Source organism: Rhincodon typus, chromosome 7 (genome assembly GCF_021869965.1).
Source record: "Rhincodon typus isolate 14 chromosome 7, sRhiTyp1.1, whole genome shotgun sequence".
Classification (NCBI taxonomy): Eukaryota; Metazoa; Chordata; class Chondrichthyes; order Orectolobiformes; family Rhincodontidae; genus Rhincodon; species Rhincodon typus.
The window spans coordinates 38,442,875-38,467,078 of NC_063338.1; the positions used below are offsets into that span (position 1 = coordinate 38,442,875).

The 24,204-nt window shown below is 39.9% G+C and overlaps 1 protein-coding gene across 1 annotated transcript in view; it reads left to right on the forward strand.

Annotated features, from left to right (window-relative positions):
• Nucleotides 1-24,204, forward strand: part of cerkl (ceramide kinase-like) — a 149,374-nt gene that overhangs the window by 110,237 nt on the left and 14,933 nt on the right. Inside the window, exon 4 of the mRNA XM_048598560.1 lies at nucleotides 2,792-2,934. Coding sequence (XP_048454517.1) covers nucleotides 2,792-2,934 — 143 coding nt within the window. The remainder of the gene's footprint in view (nucleotides 1-2,791; nucleotides 2,935-24,204) is intronic.

Genomic DNA, 24,204 nt, shown 5'->3' on the forward strand with positions numbered 1-24,204 from the left:
ATTATCGCTGGACTGTTAATCCAGAGACCCAGATAACGTTCTGGGGACATGGGTTTGAATCCCGCCACAGCAGATCGTGGAATTTGAATTCAATACGTGTCTGGAATTAAGAATCTAATGATGACAATGAGTCCATTGTCAATTGTTGGGAAAAATCCATCTGGTTCACTAATGTCCTTTAGGGAAGGAAACTGCCATCCTTGATATAACAAGGTGTAGAGCTGGATGAACACAGCAGGCCAAGCAGCATCAGAGGAGCAGGAAAGCTGACGTTTCGGGCCTAGACCCTTCTTCAGAAAATTCTTACCTGGTCTGGCCTGCATGTGACTCCAGACCCACTGCGATGTGGTTGACTCTTAACTGCCGTCTGGGCAATTGGGGATGGACAATAAATGCTGCCTAGCCAGTGACACCCTCATCCCGTGAACGAATAAAAAAAAATTGACCTGTCAATAAGAGTCAACAAATGTTGGCATGTCAATTGTCAATAAGTGTCTTCAAATATGATCTTGTCAAGTGTTATTTGTTGAAGTCTCAAAATGTAATTACATGTTGACCTGTCAAGAAGCGTCAATAAATGTCGACCTGTCAATAAGCATCAATCTGCCAAGTGTTAGTATGTGCATTTATCAATGAGACAGCTTTTCTCAATACAATGTACATTGCAATATTGAAATTTAAGTAATAGAGCTAAATGACTTCTCCTATGAACATGACTACCTATGGATAGCGAATGAGTTGGCATGGTAGGTGAAAGGAGAAAAGGTAGTCGATGTAAGTAGGCATTAACTTGGCATGGGGGTCTAAGGGACACGGAGATGGATACTAAGGCAATGTATGAATGGAGCATGGATACCTGACCCAGGAACAAAAATTGGAGTCTTTGTTTCTTCCTTTACATCGCTCCCCTACTCCTTACTTTTGGCTCTCTTTCCATCTATATCCTTTTTTCCCCAAGAGTGTCTTTTTCCAATACAGTCTGGTTCTCTACAAATTCATTCCAAAACCCTACCGATTATTTTCCTCTTTCCCAGCTTCAGAAGAATCTGGGTAAGATTCTAAAAAGACTGATACCACGGTACAAGATTGAAGCAGCCCTGCAATACATGAAGTCTTGCCTTTCTAATTGGACACTAACGTGAGGTCTTGCATATATTCTTGGGTGTATTAAAATACCACAACACTAAAAAACATTTAGGGGCACTTTCCTAGTGTTTTAGCTAACAATTATCCCTTTAATATCTGTTAAAACCTTACCAGGTATGTCACAGGATAGTCCATGAACTTTGAATTTGTGTAGCACATTTAGCTCCCTTGTTGTTTTGTTACATGTTCCAATTTAAAAATAACCAGCGCAATGCTTTAATTTAAACAAGATCAAAGTTAGTTTATTATTAGTACTGAAAGTTACTAAGTGAAAAATGAAATAGTTAATAGCATTGGCATGGTTGACACAGCATCCTCCTCCGTCATCATCCAGGTGGTTGTGGCGGCTCTCATTTAGATCCATTCTTGTCTATCTAATTGTTGCCAGAACGTCGGCTGCAATTACGTCTCTTCCCACTCAATGCACTGCTATCTCTGCTGTCCCCCCAAGGATCTATCTTTCACTCTCTCTCTTTCATCTACATGCCATCCATGGCGACACCTTCTGAAACATCGTTTTAGTTTTTCAGCTGTATGCTGACAATACGCAGCGGTACCTCACCACCAGCTCCCTCAACTCCTTCACTGTTGCAAAATTATCAAATTGCTCATCCAATATCCAGTGTTAGATGACCAGAAATTTTCTCCAGTTATATATTGAGGAGAATAAAAGTTATATTTTCTGTCCTTGCTTTGAACTCCAATCTCCAACCATTTGCCTCTTCCCTGACAGTGGTTTGTGACTAATGTATATATTATATCTGTCTCATTTTTCATCCAAGGAGAACTTCTAACCACATTTCTATGCCTAAAATGAGATATTTATTTCCACCTCTGTAGTATCACCTAATGTTGCCCCTATATTGGCTTTTCTGCTATTGAAATTGTCATTCATTTATTTGTTACTTTTAGACTTGACACACTCTTGGCTTGTCTTGCACATTTTGCTACAGGTAAACTTGAAGCTGCCTATTTTCAGTTCATCAAGTCCTGTTCATCAATCATGCCTGTCCTCACTCACAGTTAAGCAATGTCTTGATTTTAATATTTTGGTTCTCATTTTCAACTCCCTCCATGGTCTTGGCCCTTCCTATTTCTAATCTTCTCCAGTGTCACAGCCTTCAAGATATCTGAGCTCATCTAATTCTGGACTCTTGAGCTCCTCTGATTTTAATTACCCCACCACTGATCGGATGTCTTTGATTGGTCTAAGCTTGGAATTTCCTCTCTACACCTCTCTGCCTCTCAACTCCATTTTTCCCCTTTAAAATGCTCCTTAAAGGTTCTGGTCATAGAGTAACATTAGCAAATCTGCTGAACATGTTTTGATGAAAATTTAAAACTTGAGATCTTACAGTATAAACAGAAAAAAATGAACATTTTTCAAGTAAATACTTGGAATATTGCATATTCAAGTGTAGTGAGAACTCTAGCTAAATGTTTATAAGAAATTAATGTTACAATTACATCATTAAAGAAATTTCTGCAAGTATTAGAAAGAGAAGTGTAATGTCTAATTTAAATATTATTAAATAGGCCATGTTTCCACCGTCCCCCCGCTCCCAGAAAATGTAGTATTACTTATTCAAATAATGCACAATATTTCTTATACCATTATTTCTTGTAATCTGTTTGCTGCCTACAGTCTTGTGTGTGTGGGTGGTGATGGGACTGCAAGTGAATTGGCCCATGGTTTACTCCTCCGAGCCCAGATTGATGCTGGGAGGGACATCGATTCCAACTTCACGCCTGTCAGAGCACCACTTCCTCTCGGCATAATACCAGCAGGTGGGCTTTGAAAATGCTGACTCACTTGCATCTACATCTGTCCTTTATCTGTTTATCACCTCTTTGTAATTTATGTTAAATAACTAGTTTTTGTTTAGTATGTTATACATGTGTATGTGTGTTTGAATGCGTATTATGTATGTTGGTATTAGAAAACAGTGTAATTAATTTCGAAGTTTTCTACTGAAAAAGAAAAGTATGTTTTGTAAGCATTTCTTTTATTTCTATTTATATGCCTGATCTTCAAATATCTAGCTAAATCATATCCATCATGGAATTCATGGAAATCATGAAAAATGATGGTTTAAGATCTGCATCAAACATTCGACAGAACTAACTGTTACATATTACACTAAAAACTCCAGATCAAGTTAGTTTCCCAAGTTTAATATGTAATTGGAAAATACTGCGCACATTAGATTTTGAATTACAAATCTGATCTGTAAACATGAAGTTATTAAACATTACAATGTGATTTTGCTCCAGAGCAGACATTAGTTTTATAAGAATAAGCTGTTTGAACAAATCTATTAGACCAACATTTTAATTAATTTTCACAGAAGTAAAATATTGTAATCACAATAGAATTCAATTCATTTAAGTTTCTGTAGAAGCTTGATATTTACAACAAAATATCCTTCCACATTGTGTACATTCTTCCCCACGTCTCAAACTCAATATCATCAAAATACTCAATTGCAGGAAATGTTCTAAGAATATACAGCCCTGCTATAACAAAATGGTGATTGCGCATAAAAGACAGTCCAAAAATGTTTCAAGCAAACTCTTAATAGGTGGAACTGAAGGTTATAATTTTTTTTTTACAGGCGAGCATTGTGAGGAGCTTTAATATGGAACTATTTTGCCATTTTGGATTAAAAGGTTTTGCGGGTACATATGATTACTGGGAGTTGTGATCAGCAGTAATTACTGAAGTCAAAAGTTTAATGAGTGCTGTTAGTCAGCAGCTTTTTTGTTGAAAGTCAAGTAACATTGGAAAGCAGACAAGCAAATCTTTTAAGAGAGTTAAAAGATGGGTATTTTGGTTTTAATTGTGAACAGATTGATTTGGGAAGCCCTGGTCTTGCGACAGCCTCTGAATTAAAGTTGCTGTTCTAGTACACTTGGTGTGTCAATTAAAGGAGCAAACTTACAAGAAGCCAGCAGCAAAAAATAAGATCTCTGTCACCTGAAAACTAAGACCTTACAGCCAGACAATTTGCACAGATCTCTTTCCATAAAATATTTTCTGGGAACCGGAGAAAGTTCCTAAAGTCAGTGTCTTCACTTTGTTCTTAAACTCTGAAAGCTGAAATGTTACTTCTGTTCAAAGACCTAAGTCTAACCTATTTCTAATCCAAACTAAAGTCTGATCTAGAGATCTCCCAGCAATTCAACAACTGTCAGAATTGCATCATCGCAACAAGGAATCAACTGGACCGTGAGACATTTTTATCGTTTGCATTCAGATCCTTAACTCGCTGAGGTGTTTTTTCCATTTCCTTTTTTTTCTCTATTAAAGCCCTTATCAACTCTAAAGACTTGTATTGTTTTGCCCATCATATGATTGTTTGCATTTGGGATAAAGAAGATATTGTTTAATTCTGAATAATGATATCTGTTTTTTCCACTTGTTGTAAGAACAGGTTTGTGTTTAAGAAACCAGTCATTTTTGAGTTTAGCAAGAAAACCTGTTGAAAGTCGCTCGTGTTCTGGATAACGATAGAGAGAAAGAAATTGGCATTTTGGTGCATCTCGTGGCATGGTGGGTCTTGATTACTGGCACATTACTCCCATTAGAAACAACGCTACATAATTGGAATAAAGTAACTGGGCTAACGAAATATAGTCTTTTGTTAAAAAGAGCATTTTCTATTCAGCTATTTTGTATTTAACTACCTTGATTCAAGATAGCAGATTGGTGGCTACAAACAATTTTTAAAGATTAATTTATTGTAAACATAAATTTAACAGCTGCAGTAGTAGAAGACTGTGAAGAAATTACATGAAATTATTCTGTTTTTTTTATAAATAACTAATATGATACTAATCATAAAATATTATTAAAATGTATTTAATTGAGTCTTGGAGCAGGAAGAATACATTATGTGGATATAATTGACGACTAGTTTGAAAACTTGCAGCCTGACCCATCTCCTATGGCTGGATTTTCCGATCCTGAATTGGAAGAGAAGTCAGGCGCAACAGAAAATATGAAATGGGACCGATGGCCTTGTGTTCTAGTCCGCTTCTCCCTTTCCTGACTCTGACTTTCCCAAGGACAGCGACACTGGCAGGAAAGTAGAGTTGCTCCTTTTTTTGACTGGACATGTTGAAATCATTAGGGAGCTCATTAACAGCTTGACCTCTGACTTCCCAAGATTCTGTTAATGTGAAGAGGTTTTATGCTTATTGATCAGTAGTTAACTGGAAGCTTGATGCATGTTGCAGAAGTCATGAAAGGACAACGATGGCATACTGGTATCACTTAGATAGTCATACTTTGGGGTGGGAACAGCTGATTAAACTCTGAACTGTCCAAAGTAGACATCATGCTTGTAATTCAATTCCTGATAACTGGTCAGTGCCATTTGTCCAATACAGGCAGTTGTCCGTGGTTAGTGAGAATCATGAATAAAGGGCTATAAAGGGCTGTTGTGGCACAGTGGTAGTGTCCGTACCTTTGAACCAGGAGACCTGGGTTCAAGTCCCACCTACTCCAGAGGTGTGCCATAACGTCTCTGAACAGGTTAATTAGAAAATATGACTGTGAAGCTGATGCCTGAGCCATGAGGAGAGCCCTGGCAGAAGGCAACTGTCAGCAGACTGCTGGTGATCAAAACAAAATTTAGAAGTAAGCACTATTAAGTAATGCCTTCATATAGATTTGATGGCAAAGTCATTCAAGTATAAGGATTTAATTTATTCCATTAATGTTGTCACACAATTTAGTCTCCAATGGAAAAAAATCTCCATTTCAAGAATGGTGTACTTGTCAACCATAAGCTCATTTACTTTATATGTAGTAAATGTTAGTGACTGTGTTATGGGTGGAGGGAGGATTCATCAGAAAGTTGTCTAGAGAAATTAGAGGCAAGAAGTTTAGGTCCCATTGTAGGTGGGCATGAACACATTAAGAATTGCACTGCTTGTTGGTATGCCATCTTCCTGTTGCCATTCCAGCTGTCAGTGAATTTCATCAGGTTGGGGGATAGTCGATCCCAGAAACCAGATCCCAGAAACCTGCTCAATTCAACAATAAGACTGATTTTAAGCTGCCCTTGAGCCAGTTTGGGACCTTGGGTGGAGGTGCAAGTGACTGAATGTTGGGTCAGGGGCAAAATGATGATGAGCCAGTCGTGGTCATCCTGTTAAATTAGGTGGGCTATAAAAAGGAGCTGGATTGAAAGGGGCCCCACAAACATTGGCACAAATCTGTTATCAAGTGTATATAGTTTGCAAGGAGAGTGGTCAAAATGCAATTTGGAAGTATAGCGTGTTGTTAAGCTTCTGACATCACAGGGAATAGTGAGGAGAATAGCCAGGTACAGCCAGGTACAAATGGAGGAGGCCCTTCAAACATGTAGAGAATGTAGGGGGATGTAGGAATGTAAATAAGAAATTAGGAGGGCAAAGAGGGGCCATGAAATATCTTTGGCAGAAAGGATTAAGGAAAACCCCAAGATATTTTAAAAGTATATTAAGAATAAGTATTACCACGCAAAGAATCGGGCCTATTAGAGGGCAAACTGTGCGTGGAGGCTGAGGATGTGGGTGAGGTCTTAAATGAATATTTCTCATCTGCATTCATTGAAGAGAAAGGCATTGTAGCCAGAGATTTCAGTTGGGATGATGACTTTCTAGAACATGTTAAGATTAATGAGAAGGAGGTATTATATGTTTCAGCAGGCATAAAGGTGCATAAATCCCCGGGGCCTGATGAGACATATTCCGGGCTGCTATGGGAGGCCGGGGAGGAGATTGCTGGGGGCCTGGCAGAGAAACTTAATGCTTCACTGACCAGAAGTGAAGTGCCAGACAACTGGAGAATAGCTAACATGGTTCCTTTGTTTAAGAAGGGCAGCAGAGATAGGCCAAGTGACTACAGACCAGTTAGACTGACGTTAGCCGTAGGGAAATTATGGGAAAAAATTCTGAGCGACAAGATTAATCAATATTTGGAAAGGCACGGATTAATCAGGACAGTCAGCACGATCTGTTAGTAAGATCCTGCCTGACCAATTTGATTGAATTTTCTTCAAAAGGTGCCTAAACATATTGATAAAGGTAGTGCAGTTGATGTGGTTTAGATGGACTTCAGTAAGGCCTTTGACAAGGTTCCAAAAGTTGAGAGCCCATGTGATCCACAAGTTGAGAGCCCATGTGATCCAAGGCAAGTTGGCATACATGATCCAAAATTGGCTTGCAAATAGGAGCTAAAGGGTGATGGTTCTTTTTGTAATTAGAAGACTGTAACCAGCAGTGAACTACAGGGATTGGTGCTGGGACCCTTGCTGTTTGTTATGTACATTAATGACTTGGATGTGAATGTAGAAGATACGATTAGAAAGTTTGCAGGTGTCACAAAAATTGTTGAAAGTGAGGAGGCTGATCTCAGGCTACAGTCTGATATTGATCAGCTGGTAATTTGTTCAGGGATATAGCAGATAAATTTAATCCCAATAAGTGTGAGGTGATGTATTTTTGGAGATCTAATAAGGGAAGGATGTACACAATGAATAGTAGGTCCCTAGAAAGTACTGAGAAACAAAGGGATCTTGGTGTACCAGTCGATAGATCCCTGAAGTTGTCAGTAGATGCTTGTCTTCATTAGCCAGGACATAGAATATAGTAGCAAGGTAGTCTTGTTATAAATTTTAAAAATATTGCTTAGGCAATGGCTGGAATACTGTGTGCAGTTCTGGTCGCAACAATATCAAAGGACATGGTTGCACTGGAGAGGAGATTCGCCAGAATGTTGCATAGGTTGAAACGCCCTGGTTATGAAGAGAGACTGGATAGCCTGGGTTTGTTTTCTTTGGAGTAGAGAAGGCTGAGGGTGTATCTGATTGAGATATACAAAATTATGAGAGGCAGGGTAGATTGTGAGAATCTTTTCCTCATGACAGTAATATCTAAGACCAGGAGGCACAAGTTTAGGGTGAGGAGTAAGTCATTTAGAGGTGATCTGAGAAAACCAACTTTTATCCAGAGGGTGGTAGAAATATGGAACGTGCTACCTGGAGGATGTTTGATGAATTACTACAGTGCATCTTGTAGATGGTACTGTCATGATTCAATGGCTTTAAGAGGTGTATTTTGTCCTTGTCAGCTGACGTATTGGATTGTGTCTGCACATGAGCAGGTGCCATTTTAGCATTGTGGATAATGATTTTAAAACTAAAATTCCATTTAACTCATTAGCTGCATTAATAATGTAAATACAAGCAAGAAAAAATTAATGAACAGCACAATATCAGCTAAATAAAAGCAAAATACTGCGTATGTTGAAAATCTGGAATAAAAATGGAAGATACTGGAAATAGCCAGCAGATTTGGCAGCATCTATAAAGAGAGAAACAGAGTTAGTGTTACAGGTTGGAAATGACTTCTTCAGAACTGAAGGTCAGTCATGATGTGGTGGTTTGGTTATATGTTATGAAAAGGGTGAAGGAGAGAAAGAACAAAAAGATTTGGGAGACTGTGAAGGACAAAAGGGATTAAATTACAAAGATTTCATGAAACAAAAGGCAAAGGGAATTGCAATGGTTGAGGAAAGAGTCAAAGCATTTTTCTAGAGAGAAAGTAAATGCCAGAATATTGAACAGCACTGTGTGAAAACAGAGACATAAAAAACAAGATTCAAACTGGCACAGAATGAAAATGGGAGCAAATCAACATACTTGCGATTTCACCCATTCTTTCATCTTGATGTGATCCATTTCCAACAGTTTCCTTCTCTTCCTAAACTACTTTGTCTCCATTTCTGAGATGAATCTCCTGAAGTTAATGCCTCCTAAAACCCTGCCTCTTGTAGGAGCTCCATTATTACTCGCAGTTTCTGGGTTCACTGCTGCATCTGTCCTGATGATGCAAGCTTCCACAAAGGTGATTTTGATTCTTTTTTCAACCTAAGAATCCCTCTTTTTGTGATTAGATGAGCCTATTACCCATATCCAACCCATTTTTGACACTTCTGCTCTCACCCCTTCCCTTGCAGAACTGCAATAGGGTTCCACTAGTCCTTAATTTTCACCCCACCAACTTGCATATTCAAAGAATCATGTTACCGCCACTGTTACCGCCACTTCGACACAATGTCAACAGTGAAAACATCGACCTTCCCCTCCCATTGAGTATTCTGAAGGGACCATTACCTCTACAAGACCCTGATCCACTTCTCAAACAGATATCCTCCACCTTCAATAGCGTCATTCCATTCAGTTGCTGGAGGCATAACACTTGCCCTTTATCACATCTCCATCCAGGTCCCAAACACTCCTTACAGGTGAAGCAGCAGTGTACTTATACTGGTAGTATACTATTTCCCTCGTTTTCTCTCCCTTTGGACATCCAAATGCAGAGTAACTGATTACTGTGTTGAATCCATAAACATGCCCGGAGCTTCCAATTACTTAAAACTTCCCTTTACCACCCTGCTTATGTACTCACATTTCTATCCTTAGCCTGCTAATGTGACCCATTGAAGTTCAATGCAAGTTCAAGGAGAATCAGCTTACCTTCTGATTAAGCACTTTATAACCTTCTGGACTCAACCTTGGGTTCAACAGCTTCAGATCATGAATGCTGCCTCTCCTTTTTGGTTCCACATTTTGCCATGTACCAGTCTGATTTTTTTAAATTTATGGGCAGAGTTGTCCGTTCTTGTGTCATTAACCTGCTCACTGATGCCCAATTTGGGTTCAGCTGGAGCCACTCACCTCCTGACCTCATTACAACCTTAGTTCAAACATGGACAAAGTCGCTGAATTCCGGAGGTGAGATGAGTGACAGCCCTTGATGTCAAGGTCACATTTGACTGAGTGCAGCATCAAGGAATCCTAGCAAAACTAGGATAAGTGGGAATCAGGACAAACTCTCCACTGTTTGGGGTCGTACCTGGCACATGGAATAATGATTGTGGTTGTTGGAGGACAGTCAGCTCCAGGATATTTCTGAAGGAAAACAAAAACCAGAAGAACTGCGGATGCTGTAAATCAGGAACAAAAACAAAGTTGCTGGAAAAGCTCAGCAGGTCTGGCAGCATCTGTGGAGGAGAAAACAGAGTTAACGTTTCGGGTCCGGTGACCCTTCCTCAGAACTGATGGTGGCTGGGAAAACGTCAGTTTTCTGCAGAAAATAGGGAGGTGGGTGGGGTAGGGAGTAAACGATAAGATAGAGCCCAAAGAGAGAGAAAGACAGTTGGACAGACAAAGGAGTTGCTAATGATCAGGCTGGAAGGGTGAATAGTTGTTAATGGGGCCTGTTAGTGACTAACAACAGTGGGTGTGTAGTGGTAGGCTATGTGGTAACAAGGCCTGGTGTGTGGGGTGGGGGGCTGGGACATGGGAGAGTTTAGGCCCTAAAATTATTGAACTCAATATTGAGTCCGGAGGGCTGTAGGGTCCCCAAGCGGAAAATGAGGTGTTGTTCCTCCAGGTTGCGTTGGGCTTCACTGGAACACTGTAGCAAGCCGGAGACAGAGATGTTGGTCACAGAGCAGGGTGGTGCATTGAAGTGGCAGGCAACAGGTAGTTCAGGGTCTTTTTTGCGAGCAGAATGTAGATGTTCTGTGAAGCGGTCGCCAAGTCTACGCTTCGTTTCCCCAATGTAGAGGAGACCACATTGTGAGCAGCGAATGCAGTAGACTAGATTCTTGGAAGTGCAGGTGAAGTGTTGCTTCACCTGGAAGGTATGTTTGGGCCCTTGGATACTGGGGAGGGAGGAGGTAGATGGGCAAGTGTTGCACCTTTGCCGGTTACAGGGGAAGGTGCCGTAGGGCTGTGGGGAGGTGTTGGGGGTGAAGGAAGTGTGGACCAGGGTGTCCCGGAGGGAACGGTCCCTGCGGAAGGCGGACAAGGGAGGGGAGGGGAGGGGAATATGTGTCTGGTGGTGGCATCTTGCTGGAGGTGGCGGAAATGGTGTCTGATGATCTTCTGGATGTGGATGCTGGTGGGATGGTAGGTGAGGATAAGGGGAACCCTATCGCTGTTGCGGGAGGGAAGACAAGGGGTGAGGGCAGAAGTGCGGGAGATGAGTTGGACCCGATTGAGGGCCCTGTCAACAACGGAGCTGGGGAATCCTTGGTTGAGGAAGAATGTGGACATTTCGGAGGCTCCCTTGTCGACGTTGGCCTCATCTGAACATATGAGACGGAGGAACTGAGAAAATGGGATGGAGTCTTTACAGGAAGTGGGGTGTGAGGATGTATAGTCCAGGTAGCTGTGGGAGTTGGTGGGTTTGTAATGGATTTTAGTGTTTTTATTTCTGAAGGAATTCCTCAGGGTAGTGTCCTAGGCCCAATTTCGTCAGCTCATTCATCAATGACCTTGTCTCTGTCATAAGGTCAGAAGTGGTGATGTTCCCCGATGATTGCACAATATTCAACACCATTCATGATTCCTGCAATACCAAAGCAGTCTGTGTACAAATGCAACGAGGTCTGGATAATATCCAGACTTAGGTTAACAGATGGCAAGTAACATTTGAGCCACAAAAATGCCAGGCTATGACCATCTGCAAAAAGAGACAATCTACCCACCACCCTTTGACATTGAATGGTCTTACCATCACTGAATTCCCCCATTGTCAACATCCTGATGGTTACCATAGTTCTGAAACTCAACTGGTCTTGCCAAATAAATACAGTGGCTACAAGGGCAGCGAGAGGATGATGAATATGTGGAAATCATTGCCGCAGAAGGCTGTGGAGGCCAGGTTATTGTGAATATATAAGACAGATAGGTTCTTGAGTAGGGGGTCAAGGCTTACAGGGAAAAGGCAGGAGAATGGGATTGTGAAACATATCAGCCATGATCAAATGGTGGAGCAGATTCGACTTGCCAAATGTCCTAATTTTGTTCCTATATCTTACGGTCTTACCAGTCCCCAGAACTGTGAATGTCTGTTTACTGTTGCTGGTAAGAGGAATGTCGTTTGAGTTAAAGGTTCTGAAAGAATAATGCTTCCATTTCATCAAACACTTGAGTGAAAAACAATATATGTCTGAGATGTTTTGACCGAAACATCTTGCTTCTTGGATCCATTTGATGAAAACACATCAGATGTTTTTCTTTTGTCTTGTATGGGGGTGGGGGGGTGGTGGTGAACACTGCTACCATTTGTTGCACATCCATTGTTGTCCTTGAACTGATTAGAGGCATAAGATTTTTTCTGAAAGTAGTTAAGAGCTACCTGGCCAAGCCAGAAAGGATGGCAGATTTTCTTCCCTGAAGGGAAGGGTAAAAGTAAACAAGATAGGTTTTTATGGCAATTGACTGATGGTTGTCATTAGATTAGCTTTTAATTCCAGATTTCAAATTTCATCATTTGCCATGATGGGATTCAGACCCATGTTCCCAAGAACATTAGCTTAAGGTTCAGGACTAACAATGCTTTGACATTACCACTACCCCATCATGTCCTCCCAAGCTTTCCTAGTTGAACTGAAAGGTCAGCAACGTGATGATGCCTATGCAGCTGCATATTTTAGCTTCTTTCATGTTATAACTGTGAACATTGGAAGATGTGTGAGAGGCATTCCCACTGTTGTGCAAGTAGTGCATTGGTAGTTCTAGTGTACTGAACAGTTAACACAAAGCATCTGATGGAGTTGCTTGGCACCCAGTTTAATGTGTGACCGTCTGCTACAGTGGCAAACATATAATGCTAACTCTCACTCATTGGAGCATAAAGCATTGAGTAAACAGTGGAACCTACCCGAACAGAGTACAGCAGATTATTCACCTCTTATGGCAGTGGATCTAGAATTAGAGTTAGATTTTATTGTCACGTGTACTCGAGTGTAGAAGAACAGGAGTAAAGTGAGAAGTGTACAAAGTCACCCTTCTCCAGTGCCATCTTACGTACAAAAACCCAAATTCTAAACAAGAACAACTACCTTAGATACAAAAAACAAAACAATCATCTAAAATTAAAAAAAACAGAATGGGAAAAAAAGCAGGCTTGAAGGGCCAGTTGGCCTATTCCTGCTCCTATTTCTGATGTTTTTATGTTCTTATGTCTTGTCAAACACTTTGAAAATCCATATAATCAAAATCCACCAGATTCCCCTCATCAACCTTTTCTATTGCTTCATCGAAAACACCAATTAGTCAAACACAATCTGCTTTTTACAAATCTCTGCTATCATCCCTTAATGAACTCAAAGCTCAAAGTCTTACTATTGAGCCTAAATTGTCTCTCTGTTTCTTCTACCAAAATGCATTACCTCACCTTTCTCTGCATTGAAATTCATCTGCCAGTTGTCTGTCCATTTAGCCAACTTATCAGTGTCCCTCTGAAGTCGCTCAACATCATCCTCTCAATTCACTATTCTCCCTAGCTTAGTATATGTGCAATGCCCCTCTCCAAATTCGAGTCAGAGTCATAGAGCTGTACAGCATGGAAACTGACCCTTCAGTCCAACTCGTCCATGCCAAACAGATATTCCAAATTAATCTAGTTCCATTTGCCAGCATTTGGCCCATATCCCTGCAGATGCCTTTTAAATGTTGTAATTGTACCAGTCTCCACCACTTCCTCTGGCAGTTCATTCCATACATGCACCACCCTTTGCATGGAAAAAGTTGCCCCTTAGGTCCCTTTTAAATCTTTCCCCTCTCACCTTAAATCTATGCCCTCTAGTTTTGGACTCCCCCACCCCAGGGAAAAGACCTTGGCTATTCACCACATCCATCCCCTGCATGATTTTATAAGCCTTCATAAGGTCACCCTTCAGCCTCTGACGCTCCAGGGAAGATAGCCCCAGCCTATTCAGCCTCTTCCTATAGCTCAAACCCTTGACCCTAGCAACCTCCTTGTAAATCTTCTGTAAACCCTTTCAAGTTTCACAACATCCTTCCTACATCAGGGAGACCAGTGTTCTAAAAGTGGCCTAACCATTGTCCTGTGCAGCCGCAACATAACCTCCCAGTGCCTATACTCAATGCATTGACCAATAAAGGCAAACATACCAAATGCCTTCTTCACTATCCTGTCCATCTGCGACTCCAGTTTCAAGGAACTACAAACCAGCACTCCAAGGTCTCTGTTCAGCAGCACTCCCCAGGACCTTACCATTAAGTGTATAAGTCCTGCCCTGGTTTGCCTTTCCAAAATGCAGCACCTCATGTTTATCTAAATTAAACTCTTTCTGCCACTCCTCGGCCCATTGGCCCATCTGATTAAGATCCCGTTGTGCTGTGAGGTAACCTTCTTCACTGTCCACTACACCTCTAAGTTTTGTGTCATCTGCAAACTTACTAACCATACCTCCTGTGTTCACATCTAAATCATTTGTATAAATGACAAAAAGCCGTGATGCAATACTGATCCTTTTGGTACACCACTGGTCAAAGGACTCCAGTCTGGAAGCAACCCTCCACCACCACTCTCTGCCTTCTACCTTTGAGCCAGTTCTATTTCCAAATGGCTAGTTCTCCTTGGATTCCATGTGATCAACTTTGTTAACCCATTGTTTGCATAAATCAGAAAAAGCAAGGATCCCGACACCAATCCTTAGGGAACACCACTTTCACTCGTCTCCAGTTTTAGAAATGTGTAGCCTCTGTTTCCTGTCTTTAAGCCAACTTTAATCCATGCTGCCAAGGACCCTCAATCCTAAACATTTCTAATTTGCTGACCAACCAGCCGTTTAGCACCATATCAAATGCTTTCTGAAAATCCAAATATACGACATCCACAGCACTACACTCATCCACCACCTGTGTCACCTCGTCAAAGAACTCAATTAATTTTGTCAGACATGACCTGCCGTTGACAAAGCCATGTTGACTGTCTAGTATTAATTAATTTATTTTTCCTGTAAATGTATATTCACCTTTATCCTGTATTATGGCCTCCATTAGTTTTCCCACTATTGATATCAAGCTGACAGGTCTGTTGTTTCCTGATTTCCTCTTTGCCCCATTCTTAAACAATGATGTCACATTTGCAATCCTCAAGTCTCCGGGACTAATTCTGTTTTCAGAGAGGCCTGGAAAATTTCTGTCAACAGGTGCAGGATTTTCTCTCCTGTCTCTTTCAGCAATCTAGGATGCATTCCATCCAGGCCTGGTGACTTCTCTACCTGGAGTGCTGCCAGCCTTTTTAGCTCCTCTTCTTTATCTATTACTATATTGTTCAGTTGCTCAATATCTGCATTTTCAACTAGATCATTGTCACCATTTTCTAATTTGGTAAAGACAGAAGCAAAATATTCATTTAACACGTCTGCCGTATTCTTTGCTTCAGTGAGTAGCTTACCCTGCTTATTTTTTATTGGCCCCACTCTATCCTTCACTAATCTTTTACTGTTAATATATTTGATGAACATTTTACTATTTGTTTTGCACAGCCTGCCATCTTTTTCTCCAGGTTCCTTTAGCCGTCCTTACTCCAGCTTTAGCCTCTTTCTTGCATTTGAGATATTCTTCCTGATTTCTATTGCTATTATATTACATAATGCATCTGTGCCTCCTTTTCTTCCTTATTTTCTCATCAATGTCCTTAGTCATCCTGGGTATTCAAGCTTTGGATACCTCATATATATTTATTGTAGGTATCTGCCTATTCATCTCTCTTTTGAAATTCACAGATTTTTCATCTACTGTTTTATCCACCAAAATACTTTTCCAATCACCTTGTTCCAGTTCAACTTTAGACCCCTGAATCTGCCCTTTTTCAGTCTGGGATCTTCATCCTTGGCTGATTTTTATCCTTTTCCAACTCCATATTGAATCTTATTGTATTATAATCACTATTTCCCAAATACTCCCCCACTTTGATGTTCTCCACTTAGCCTGCCTCATTTCCTAGAACCAGATCTAGCACAGCTCCCTCCTTAGTAGGACTAGAAATATTCCGGAAAGTTCTCCTGCACACATTGCAGGAATTTCTCCCCTTCCATGCTCCAAATGTTATCTTCTTCCCAGTCTACCCTAGTGTTATTGAAATCACAAACCAGTACACCTGTACCTGTCTTGCAGAGTTTGATAAACTGCCTACAAGTGCTACCTTCTATTTCCTCTCCATTGTTTGAAGGTCTATAATAAATACCCTACAAGGTCTTTCCTGTTTCTCACCTACAACCATATAGATTCTAATTCAGGAACTACATCTTGTTCAAGGGCAACAATACTAATCTTTGAGAATACTGCTACACTTCCTCCCTTTTTACCCACCCTATTTCTACAAAAAGCCTTATAACCTGGGATGTTAAATACAGGTATTTCTCCTAAAATGCGATAGTTGCATTCTTGTGTGACCTCGCGCTATACATAATTGCCATAGAAATTTGCTATACCGGTACAGCAGAAAGTTTTTTTTTCTCTTTTTCGTTCACGGGATGAGGGGCATCGCTGGCTAGGCAGCATTTATTGCCCAGAGGGCAGTTAACAGTCAACCACATTGCTCTGGGTCTGGAGTCACATGTAGGCCAGGCCAGATAAGGATGGCAGTTTCCTTCCCTAAAGGACATTATTGAACCAAATGGGTTTTTCCCAACAATCGACAATGGATTCACGGTCATCGTTAGATTCATAATTCCAGATATTTATTGAATTCAAATTCTACCAGCTGCCATGGCAGCATTTGAACCTGGGCCCCCAGAACATTGTCTGGGTCTCTGGATTAACAGAACAGCGATAATACAACTAGGCCATCACCTCAGATAACAAGGTGTAGAGCTGGATGAACACAGCAGGCCAAGCAGCAGCAGAGGAGCAGGAAAGCTGACGTTTCGGGCCTAGACCCTTCTTCAGAAAATGGCCATCACCATTTAGGCCATCACCTCCCCCTGCTTGCATCATCCAAGGACTGTCCACTATTTATCAACAGCGAATTTATGTTAACGAAACACGTATTATAGCAGAAACACCTGTATCCAGTCCTGTTCTAGTTTAAGCCATATTTCTATCAGGCAGAAAATACAGGAGCTTGAACACATGCACCAAGAAGTCCAAGAACAGCATCTTCCCTGCTGTTATCAGATTGCTACATGGACCTCTTTAACTTCAAATAATGTTGATCTTTCTAATGTTGATCTTACTTTGTGCATTTCCTGCATAATCGTAATCTTTTATGCCTTGCTCTGTCTAAGCACCCTATGATCTGTGTGTCCTTGTTTGCTATGATCTGCTGGACTGCTCGCAAAACAAAACTTCTCACTGTGTTAGATACACGTGACTACAATAAATCAAATTAAAATTCTGTCAGTGCTTCTAGAGCAATTTTTGCTTCCAATTCCCCAGTTTTGGGCATTGTACTCCATGCATTTGTGTGCATACAATTTAACCCTGCCCTTATCTCTTTCTTGCCCTTGGGAAGATGACCATTTCTTTGTTTACTGTCAACACTGAAGCCTTCCCTCACTTTCTTTTTCCTGTTTTCCATCTTCTATCTTTTGCCCTTTCTGGTACTTACAAAACTAGAAGCATTAGTCAACTGCCTTGCAAGTTTAAATCTGCCCTCACAACAATATTTATCAGCCAGGAGATTAGTTCCTTTTCTGCTCAGGTGAAGCCCATTCATTTTCTGCAGGTTTCTCCTTTCCCAAAAGTGATCCTAACCTCCCAAAAATCCAAACCACTCCATTCTACACCATCCCTCAAGCCACACATTTACCTCCCTGATCTGCCTTTGCTTAACTGGTAAAGGCTGTGGCACAGGTGATATTTCTGAGGTACTATCCTGGACGACTTGCATTTCACTTGCTACCTCTTGAGACTGATCCTGCAAATCTTCCATCCATCCCTCCCTATGTTGTATGTTTCCATATGAACCACAACCATTGATTGTTCAACCTGCCTTTGCAGAAGTTTATTCAGCCATTTCGTTACATCCCGAATCCTTGCACCTGGGAGGCAACAGACCATACAGGACTCAAGATCTTGGCTGCAAACTAGACTGTCCATTCCTTGAACTATTCAGTCATCCACTACTACTATCTTGCAAATGAGACACTCATTAAGATTATTTAATAATCTGCCTAACAGCCTGTCTCTATTTCCCCCCAGAATAGCCTTAGACATCATGGTATTGTGGTTTTCCCTCAAGACATCTACACCTGACTCAGTCCTTCTTTCTGCTCAGTAAATAAAATTTCATGCCTGTTAGATAGCTTCAAAGAGTTCTGGGTTTCCTGGACCTGCCTTTACTTTCCTTTTGGCAAATTCACCTGCTTTCTCTATGTTCCTCCTGCCTGCCTATCACAATGTGGAGTGACCACTATCAGGTGAAACTATTCTAGATACTTCTCTCCTCCTTGTATGGTGTGCACTGTGGAGAGTCACTGCTCCAAATCAGCCACACATTTCATGCAAATGTGACTGTCATGGATGTGTTGTGGATCCAAAACTTCCCACATTTACATGCCATATACATCACAAGCTTTCCCAGAGTACCTACCATCTTTACTTGTCAAGATATTGCACACTGCTGAGGTTCTGCTGTTTCTAAGCCACAACCATTTTCTAACACCTCCTCTCTCTTTTTTGGTTCATGGTGGGGAGAGGGAGGGAAACACTACAGAAATGTAAATACTTGGGGCTTCACTGTTCTCTGGCATTGCGTTCTGTGCAATCCTCTTCTCAGTTGTTGTGACTGAACCAACTTATGCCAGAATCCTCCAGTTACTTCTCACCAATTCCCTCTATTCACCCTCTGGGTGACTATTCGTCAAAAGAACAGGAGACTGCAGGTCCAGGAGACTCAGGATCCCTTGGAGACGTTTAACAAATACAAAATTTTAGATGAAATGCCCAAAGTATTGTTGTCTTACCTTTTTTGCTTCGCAACTCTAACCAAATGGACTCTGACTTTGCCCCCTTGAGGAAAACCCTCTTTAAAACTATACATCTTCCCTAATCATTATGCCACTTTATCTCCATTTTTTCTTCTCACTTTTCTGAACACTTTGTTTCCTTGTATTTAAATACCCATCCCTCTTAATTTAAGCCACAATTTCATTATGGTCACAGCATATTCCCATACTGCTATTTGTGCTTATAACTCACCATTCACCAAACGTTAGGTAATTCCTATTACCATTCGTAACATCACATTAGAACTGCTACAGTATGATTATATATACAGTTTATATATGTGTGCATATGTATATATATTATATAATATATAGATATTCATTTTCTCTGTAATACGAGAAATAAAACTTAACAATATCTGCTGTATTCTTCCTTCTACTTTGCTACCTAACTAAACTGCTACAGGCATTAAACTATATGTTGGATTTTAGCTTTTGGCTTTAAAATCCACATGAATTAATTGCACTCTGCACTCCAACACTTCACATGTATCATTTGTGCAATTGTGTAAAATGATAAGTGGGTGAATTTGAAGCCTTGAATAACCATTTGCTCATTCGTCCACCCTAAATCACATGGGAATTCAGAGGATGACTATGTCTCTGAACTGTCAATAACAGATTGCATCAGTCAAGTCTCCTTCCTTCCTTAATAATATTTCAGGTAATTAGCATTATCCAGTTAATAATAATTTAATCCTTATGTGTGTATAATGTTTGAGGCTATCAAGTGCAAATTTCACTTAGACTTTGCTATGTGATACTGAGGAAAGATAAAATGAGACAGAATATGCAAGCGCGAGACGTTTAATTGTATTACTAGGTATAATCAACAAAATTAAGTTGATTACTGGAAAATTATTCCTTCAGTTGAAGAAAGTGTTGTAGTATCAGGATGTGAACCTGCAAATTTAATTTCTAATAAGTTCGTGCATGATTATGGTGGCTGCCTCGGTTATTATAGACATTTTTTATTAGATCTGAATATGTAAAATCTGTTATTAACTAGAATGCAAAAGTGGTATGTATACAACAAAGCATTGAATGCAGCATTTCAGTTTAAAATTTAGTGTTATAATAGCCTAAAAGTGTCAACTGGTTCAAATAATGAAGCTTAAATCTTTTTTCATAAATATTTTACTAGATGAGATTTGAAAGGAAATTTTTTTGAGATCTTCAAAGCAAAATCTTTCTCAGTTGTCTGGTGATGTATAGATGTGCAAGGAAAGAAAATTAAGATACATTGTGTTTAAGGCTGACAACAAGTTAAAAGCTTTATTAATCAATGTGAAACAACCTACCATAAGAGTTTATATATTTCAGGTTGTGAACCTGAAAGTTTGCACACTTTTAGCTTTTAATTGCACAACTGTTTACTTTTCAATTAATTTTGTGGGCAAAAATGTTGCTTAGCTCTATTTTGGTTGAAAATTAAGAGAAATAACCTAATTTAAACTGCTAGTATTAAGTTAGTTTTTAAGAGTTTCAGATATGCTTGAGTAGAAAGTCATTACAACACATTTATCAGCTTGAAAAGGGAGACATTAACAGCCTTATGAATATGCATGTGTCTGGTTAATTAAGTTAATTGTTCTGCAGAAGTGCTCGCACTTCCAAGGACAATTTTTAAAACAATTTCTGCTTGATACAGTCATTAGTCATACTTTACCTGAACTATTAAAGTCTTAGTCTTCAATTTAGTCTTACCATGATTTTATCTGAAAAGATTGCCATCAAATGGGAGAAAATGAATGAGACCCCATTGTATCTTTGATATCAACTTATCCTTTCGCTACTGAGAGAAATTGGTGCAATTAGATTTTATTTATAATTAATATATTAATTAATTTATCAGCACCCATGTTGAGCAGTGTCACTTTTTGCTGCTCTGAGAATGTTCACAGTGGCATAAATATAAAATTAACTACCCATCTCTTCCCATGCCCAAGCTGTTCACTCTCTCTAACGCAGTTGTGGAGCCTACCCAGGTAGGACCTGCATTCATTTTTTTTTTAACATGTGGCATATGGAGATTCCCAGAGAACCAAGAGACTGACAAATATCTATAGTGTCATTTCATTGGGGCACAGAATATCTGTAGGCTATTTGTAGGCATATTAGTTATTCAGCATTTTTAGACTTTCGTTAAATTCCCAGTTTCTCCAATGAAGCATTCAGCCCAATATGGAAATAATTGAATTTCAGCACCCAAAATAAAATAAAATTGCATGCAGATATTTTGTTTTTCAAAATATGGAACTTCTGTTTTTAATATTTTTGTGAAGTCCACGTGAAAATGGCAGTTTATATGCTTAGAATAATTAAGAATTTCTTAATGTTCGTTTTGCCATTTCCACGAAGGACATTGGAGTAATACTAAAGCTTTGCCCAGGTTAGGAGGGGAAGTCCAGTTGAAAGCCACCCTAGTTGCTATTCCCCTCTCCTGTGACCCATCCACCAACCCATTAATCTCCCTTTTCACCTACACCCACCTGTGGCATAGGATCCATTGTTTTCCTGGCCTCAGGTTGGTGTCACTACCAGCAGCAGGCACCCCCTTCCCAATTTGCTGAAGTTCATTGTAGTCATCAAGTACTTGAGTGGAATGAGGTACAGCAGATTTTCCTGAGAAGAGGTTATAGCCTGTCTAAGAATCTGCACATCACTTTATTTATAAAATCAAAATACCACTAACCTTATTTATGGCCTCAACTTGTACTTAACCTTTATAGAATTATGTATTTGAACCTTGGAGTTTCTACATTTGTTCAGACACTTAAGCATTGTTCTTAAAACCAACATCAAGATTGTCAAGCTCAGCAGGTTTGGCAGCATCTCTGAAGAAAAAATCAGAGTTAACGTTTCGGGTCCGGTGACCCTTCCTCAGAACTCAGAACTGGGTTCTGAGGAAGGTCACTGGACCCAAAACATTAACTCTGATTTTTTCTTCACAGATACTGCCAGACCTGCTGAGTTTTTCCAGCAACTTCTGTTTTTGTTCCTGATTTACAGCATCCACATTTCTTTCAGTTTTTATCAAGATTGTCAATTTGTATTTTCAGCACAGACAGTAATTTTACACAGTGAAACACCAAGATATTGGCACCACAAACAATGAACCAAAGCAAAGTGGCAATAAATATCATGGCTAATGATATTGACATTTAGATTGTTTTCTGTTGTCAAATTGTATAAATGTAAAGTTGTTCAACAGGGTAGTGAAGAAGGCATTTAGTACGCTTGCCTTTATTGGTTAGTGCATTGAGTAGTAGGAGTTGAGATGTCATGTTGCAGCTATAGGGGACATTGGTTAGGCCACTTTTGGAATACTGCATTCAATCCTGGTCTTTTCCTTGCTTTAGGAAGGATTTGTTAAACTTGAAAGGGTTCAGAAAAGACTTACAAGGATGTTGCCGGGGTTGGAGGGTTTGAGCTGAGGCTGAATAGACTGGGCTATTTTTTCTGGAGCATTGGAGGCTGATGGGTGACCGTATGGAGGTTTATAAAATCATGAGGGGCATAGATAGGGTGAATAGTCAAGGTCAAGGGTAGCGGAGTCCAAAACTAGAGGGCATTGGTTTAAGGAGAGAGGGGAAAAATTTAAAAGAGACCAAAGGGGCAACTTTTTCATGCAGAGAGTGGTGTGTGAATAGAATGAGCTGCCAGTGGAAATGGTGGAAGCTGATACAATTACAACATTTAAAAGGTGACTGGATAGGTATATGAATAGAAGGGCTTTGGAGGGATATGGGCCAAATGCTGGCAAATGGGAGTAGATTAATTTAGGATATCTGGTCGGCATGAATGAGTTGGACTGAAGGTTCTGTTTCTGTGCTATACGTCTCTATGACTGTGTAACATTACATGGCAAATTTCTTTGCCCATATGAAAAGTAAGGTGACAGTTTTATAATTCTAGATTCAAATTTGACCTTACCAATAAAGAAAATGTACCAGAAGAACTTTAGGGTTACTTCTGAAGTCTTCAGTGTCTACTTCATGGCTGAATTCTTCAACCAAGTTAGAAACTCATGCTACAACTTTGAGTTCTTAGAAGAAGGATGTTGAAGTATTACAGTCTCAGAGATAATATTGGTACTAGGTGGCAAATGCCAAATTTGCAATAGACTTTTTTTGAATCTTAAGGAAGACTTAAGAAATGTTGAAACTATTCAGAAATTTTTAAAAATGAAAACTTATTTGTAGCCTTCAGGATTTCAAGGTGTATTGTCTCAGCCAAAAAGGGAAATATAAAGTCTTTCAATGACGTTTAGTTTCCAATAAATAGTTTATTTAATTAAATAAATTTTTTAAAATGATAGATTTGAATTAAAGTAAATTAGGAAAGAAAAACATAAGTAAATGGATGATCATGGAAAGGAATGAAGTTACCATGGTTTTACCAGACTGCAGGGCTGCTGTCTCATTATAGAGAGACAACTGATGGTGGTTAAATCAGAGGGCCACCATACATCACGTGAGGGGAGAGCACTTCATGGTAACCTCAGCCAATTGCGGAATTGAACACATACTGTTGAATCCTTTTGTATTGCAAACCAGCCATCCAGCCAACTGAGCCAACTGACACCCGATGGAAAGCATGCAGTAAAATTAAAACCAGCACATTTTAGTTATTGACACAGAAACCGAAATTGCTGGAATAATTCAGCAGATCTGGCAGCAGGTTCTGAAGAAGGGCCACTGGACCCAAAACATTAATTCTGATTTCTCTTCACAGATGCTGCTAGATCTGCTGATTTTTTTTTTCCAACAATTTCTGTTTTTGTTTCTGATTTCCAGCATCCGCAGTTCTTTCAGTTTTTTATTTAGTTATTGATAGATGTTTTTTTCTTAAATTTTGGCTTGTCTGGGCACACAAACTCTTTCAAGTATCTGGCTATGAAAGTGCACTCCTGCCCCAAAACTGAAGAAGCAAAATGAAGTCAGCAAAGTCAGGTGGCTTGAGGCTAAGTCAGAATTAAGCTCCAAGCTTCATTTGCATTGAGCAGGCAAATTGTGCCATTTTTTGGTTGAAATTGAAAATCAACCATTCAGTTTCACACCGCTATGACATCTCCACTGACTTGAAATGCAAGTGAAACTAGTTGCCTATCCTCATAATATATAATAAATGGTTTCACAATTCTAAGGTTTTGGAGTAGATCAGTAGCTCGGGTTGTGGGTGTTGAGGTTGGTTGGCTCGCCGAGCTGGTTTGTTGTTCCGCAGAC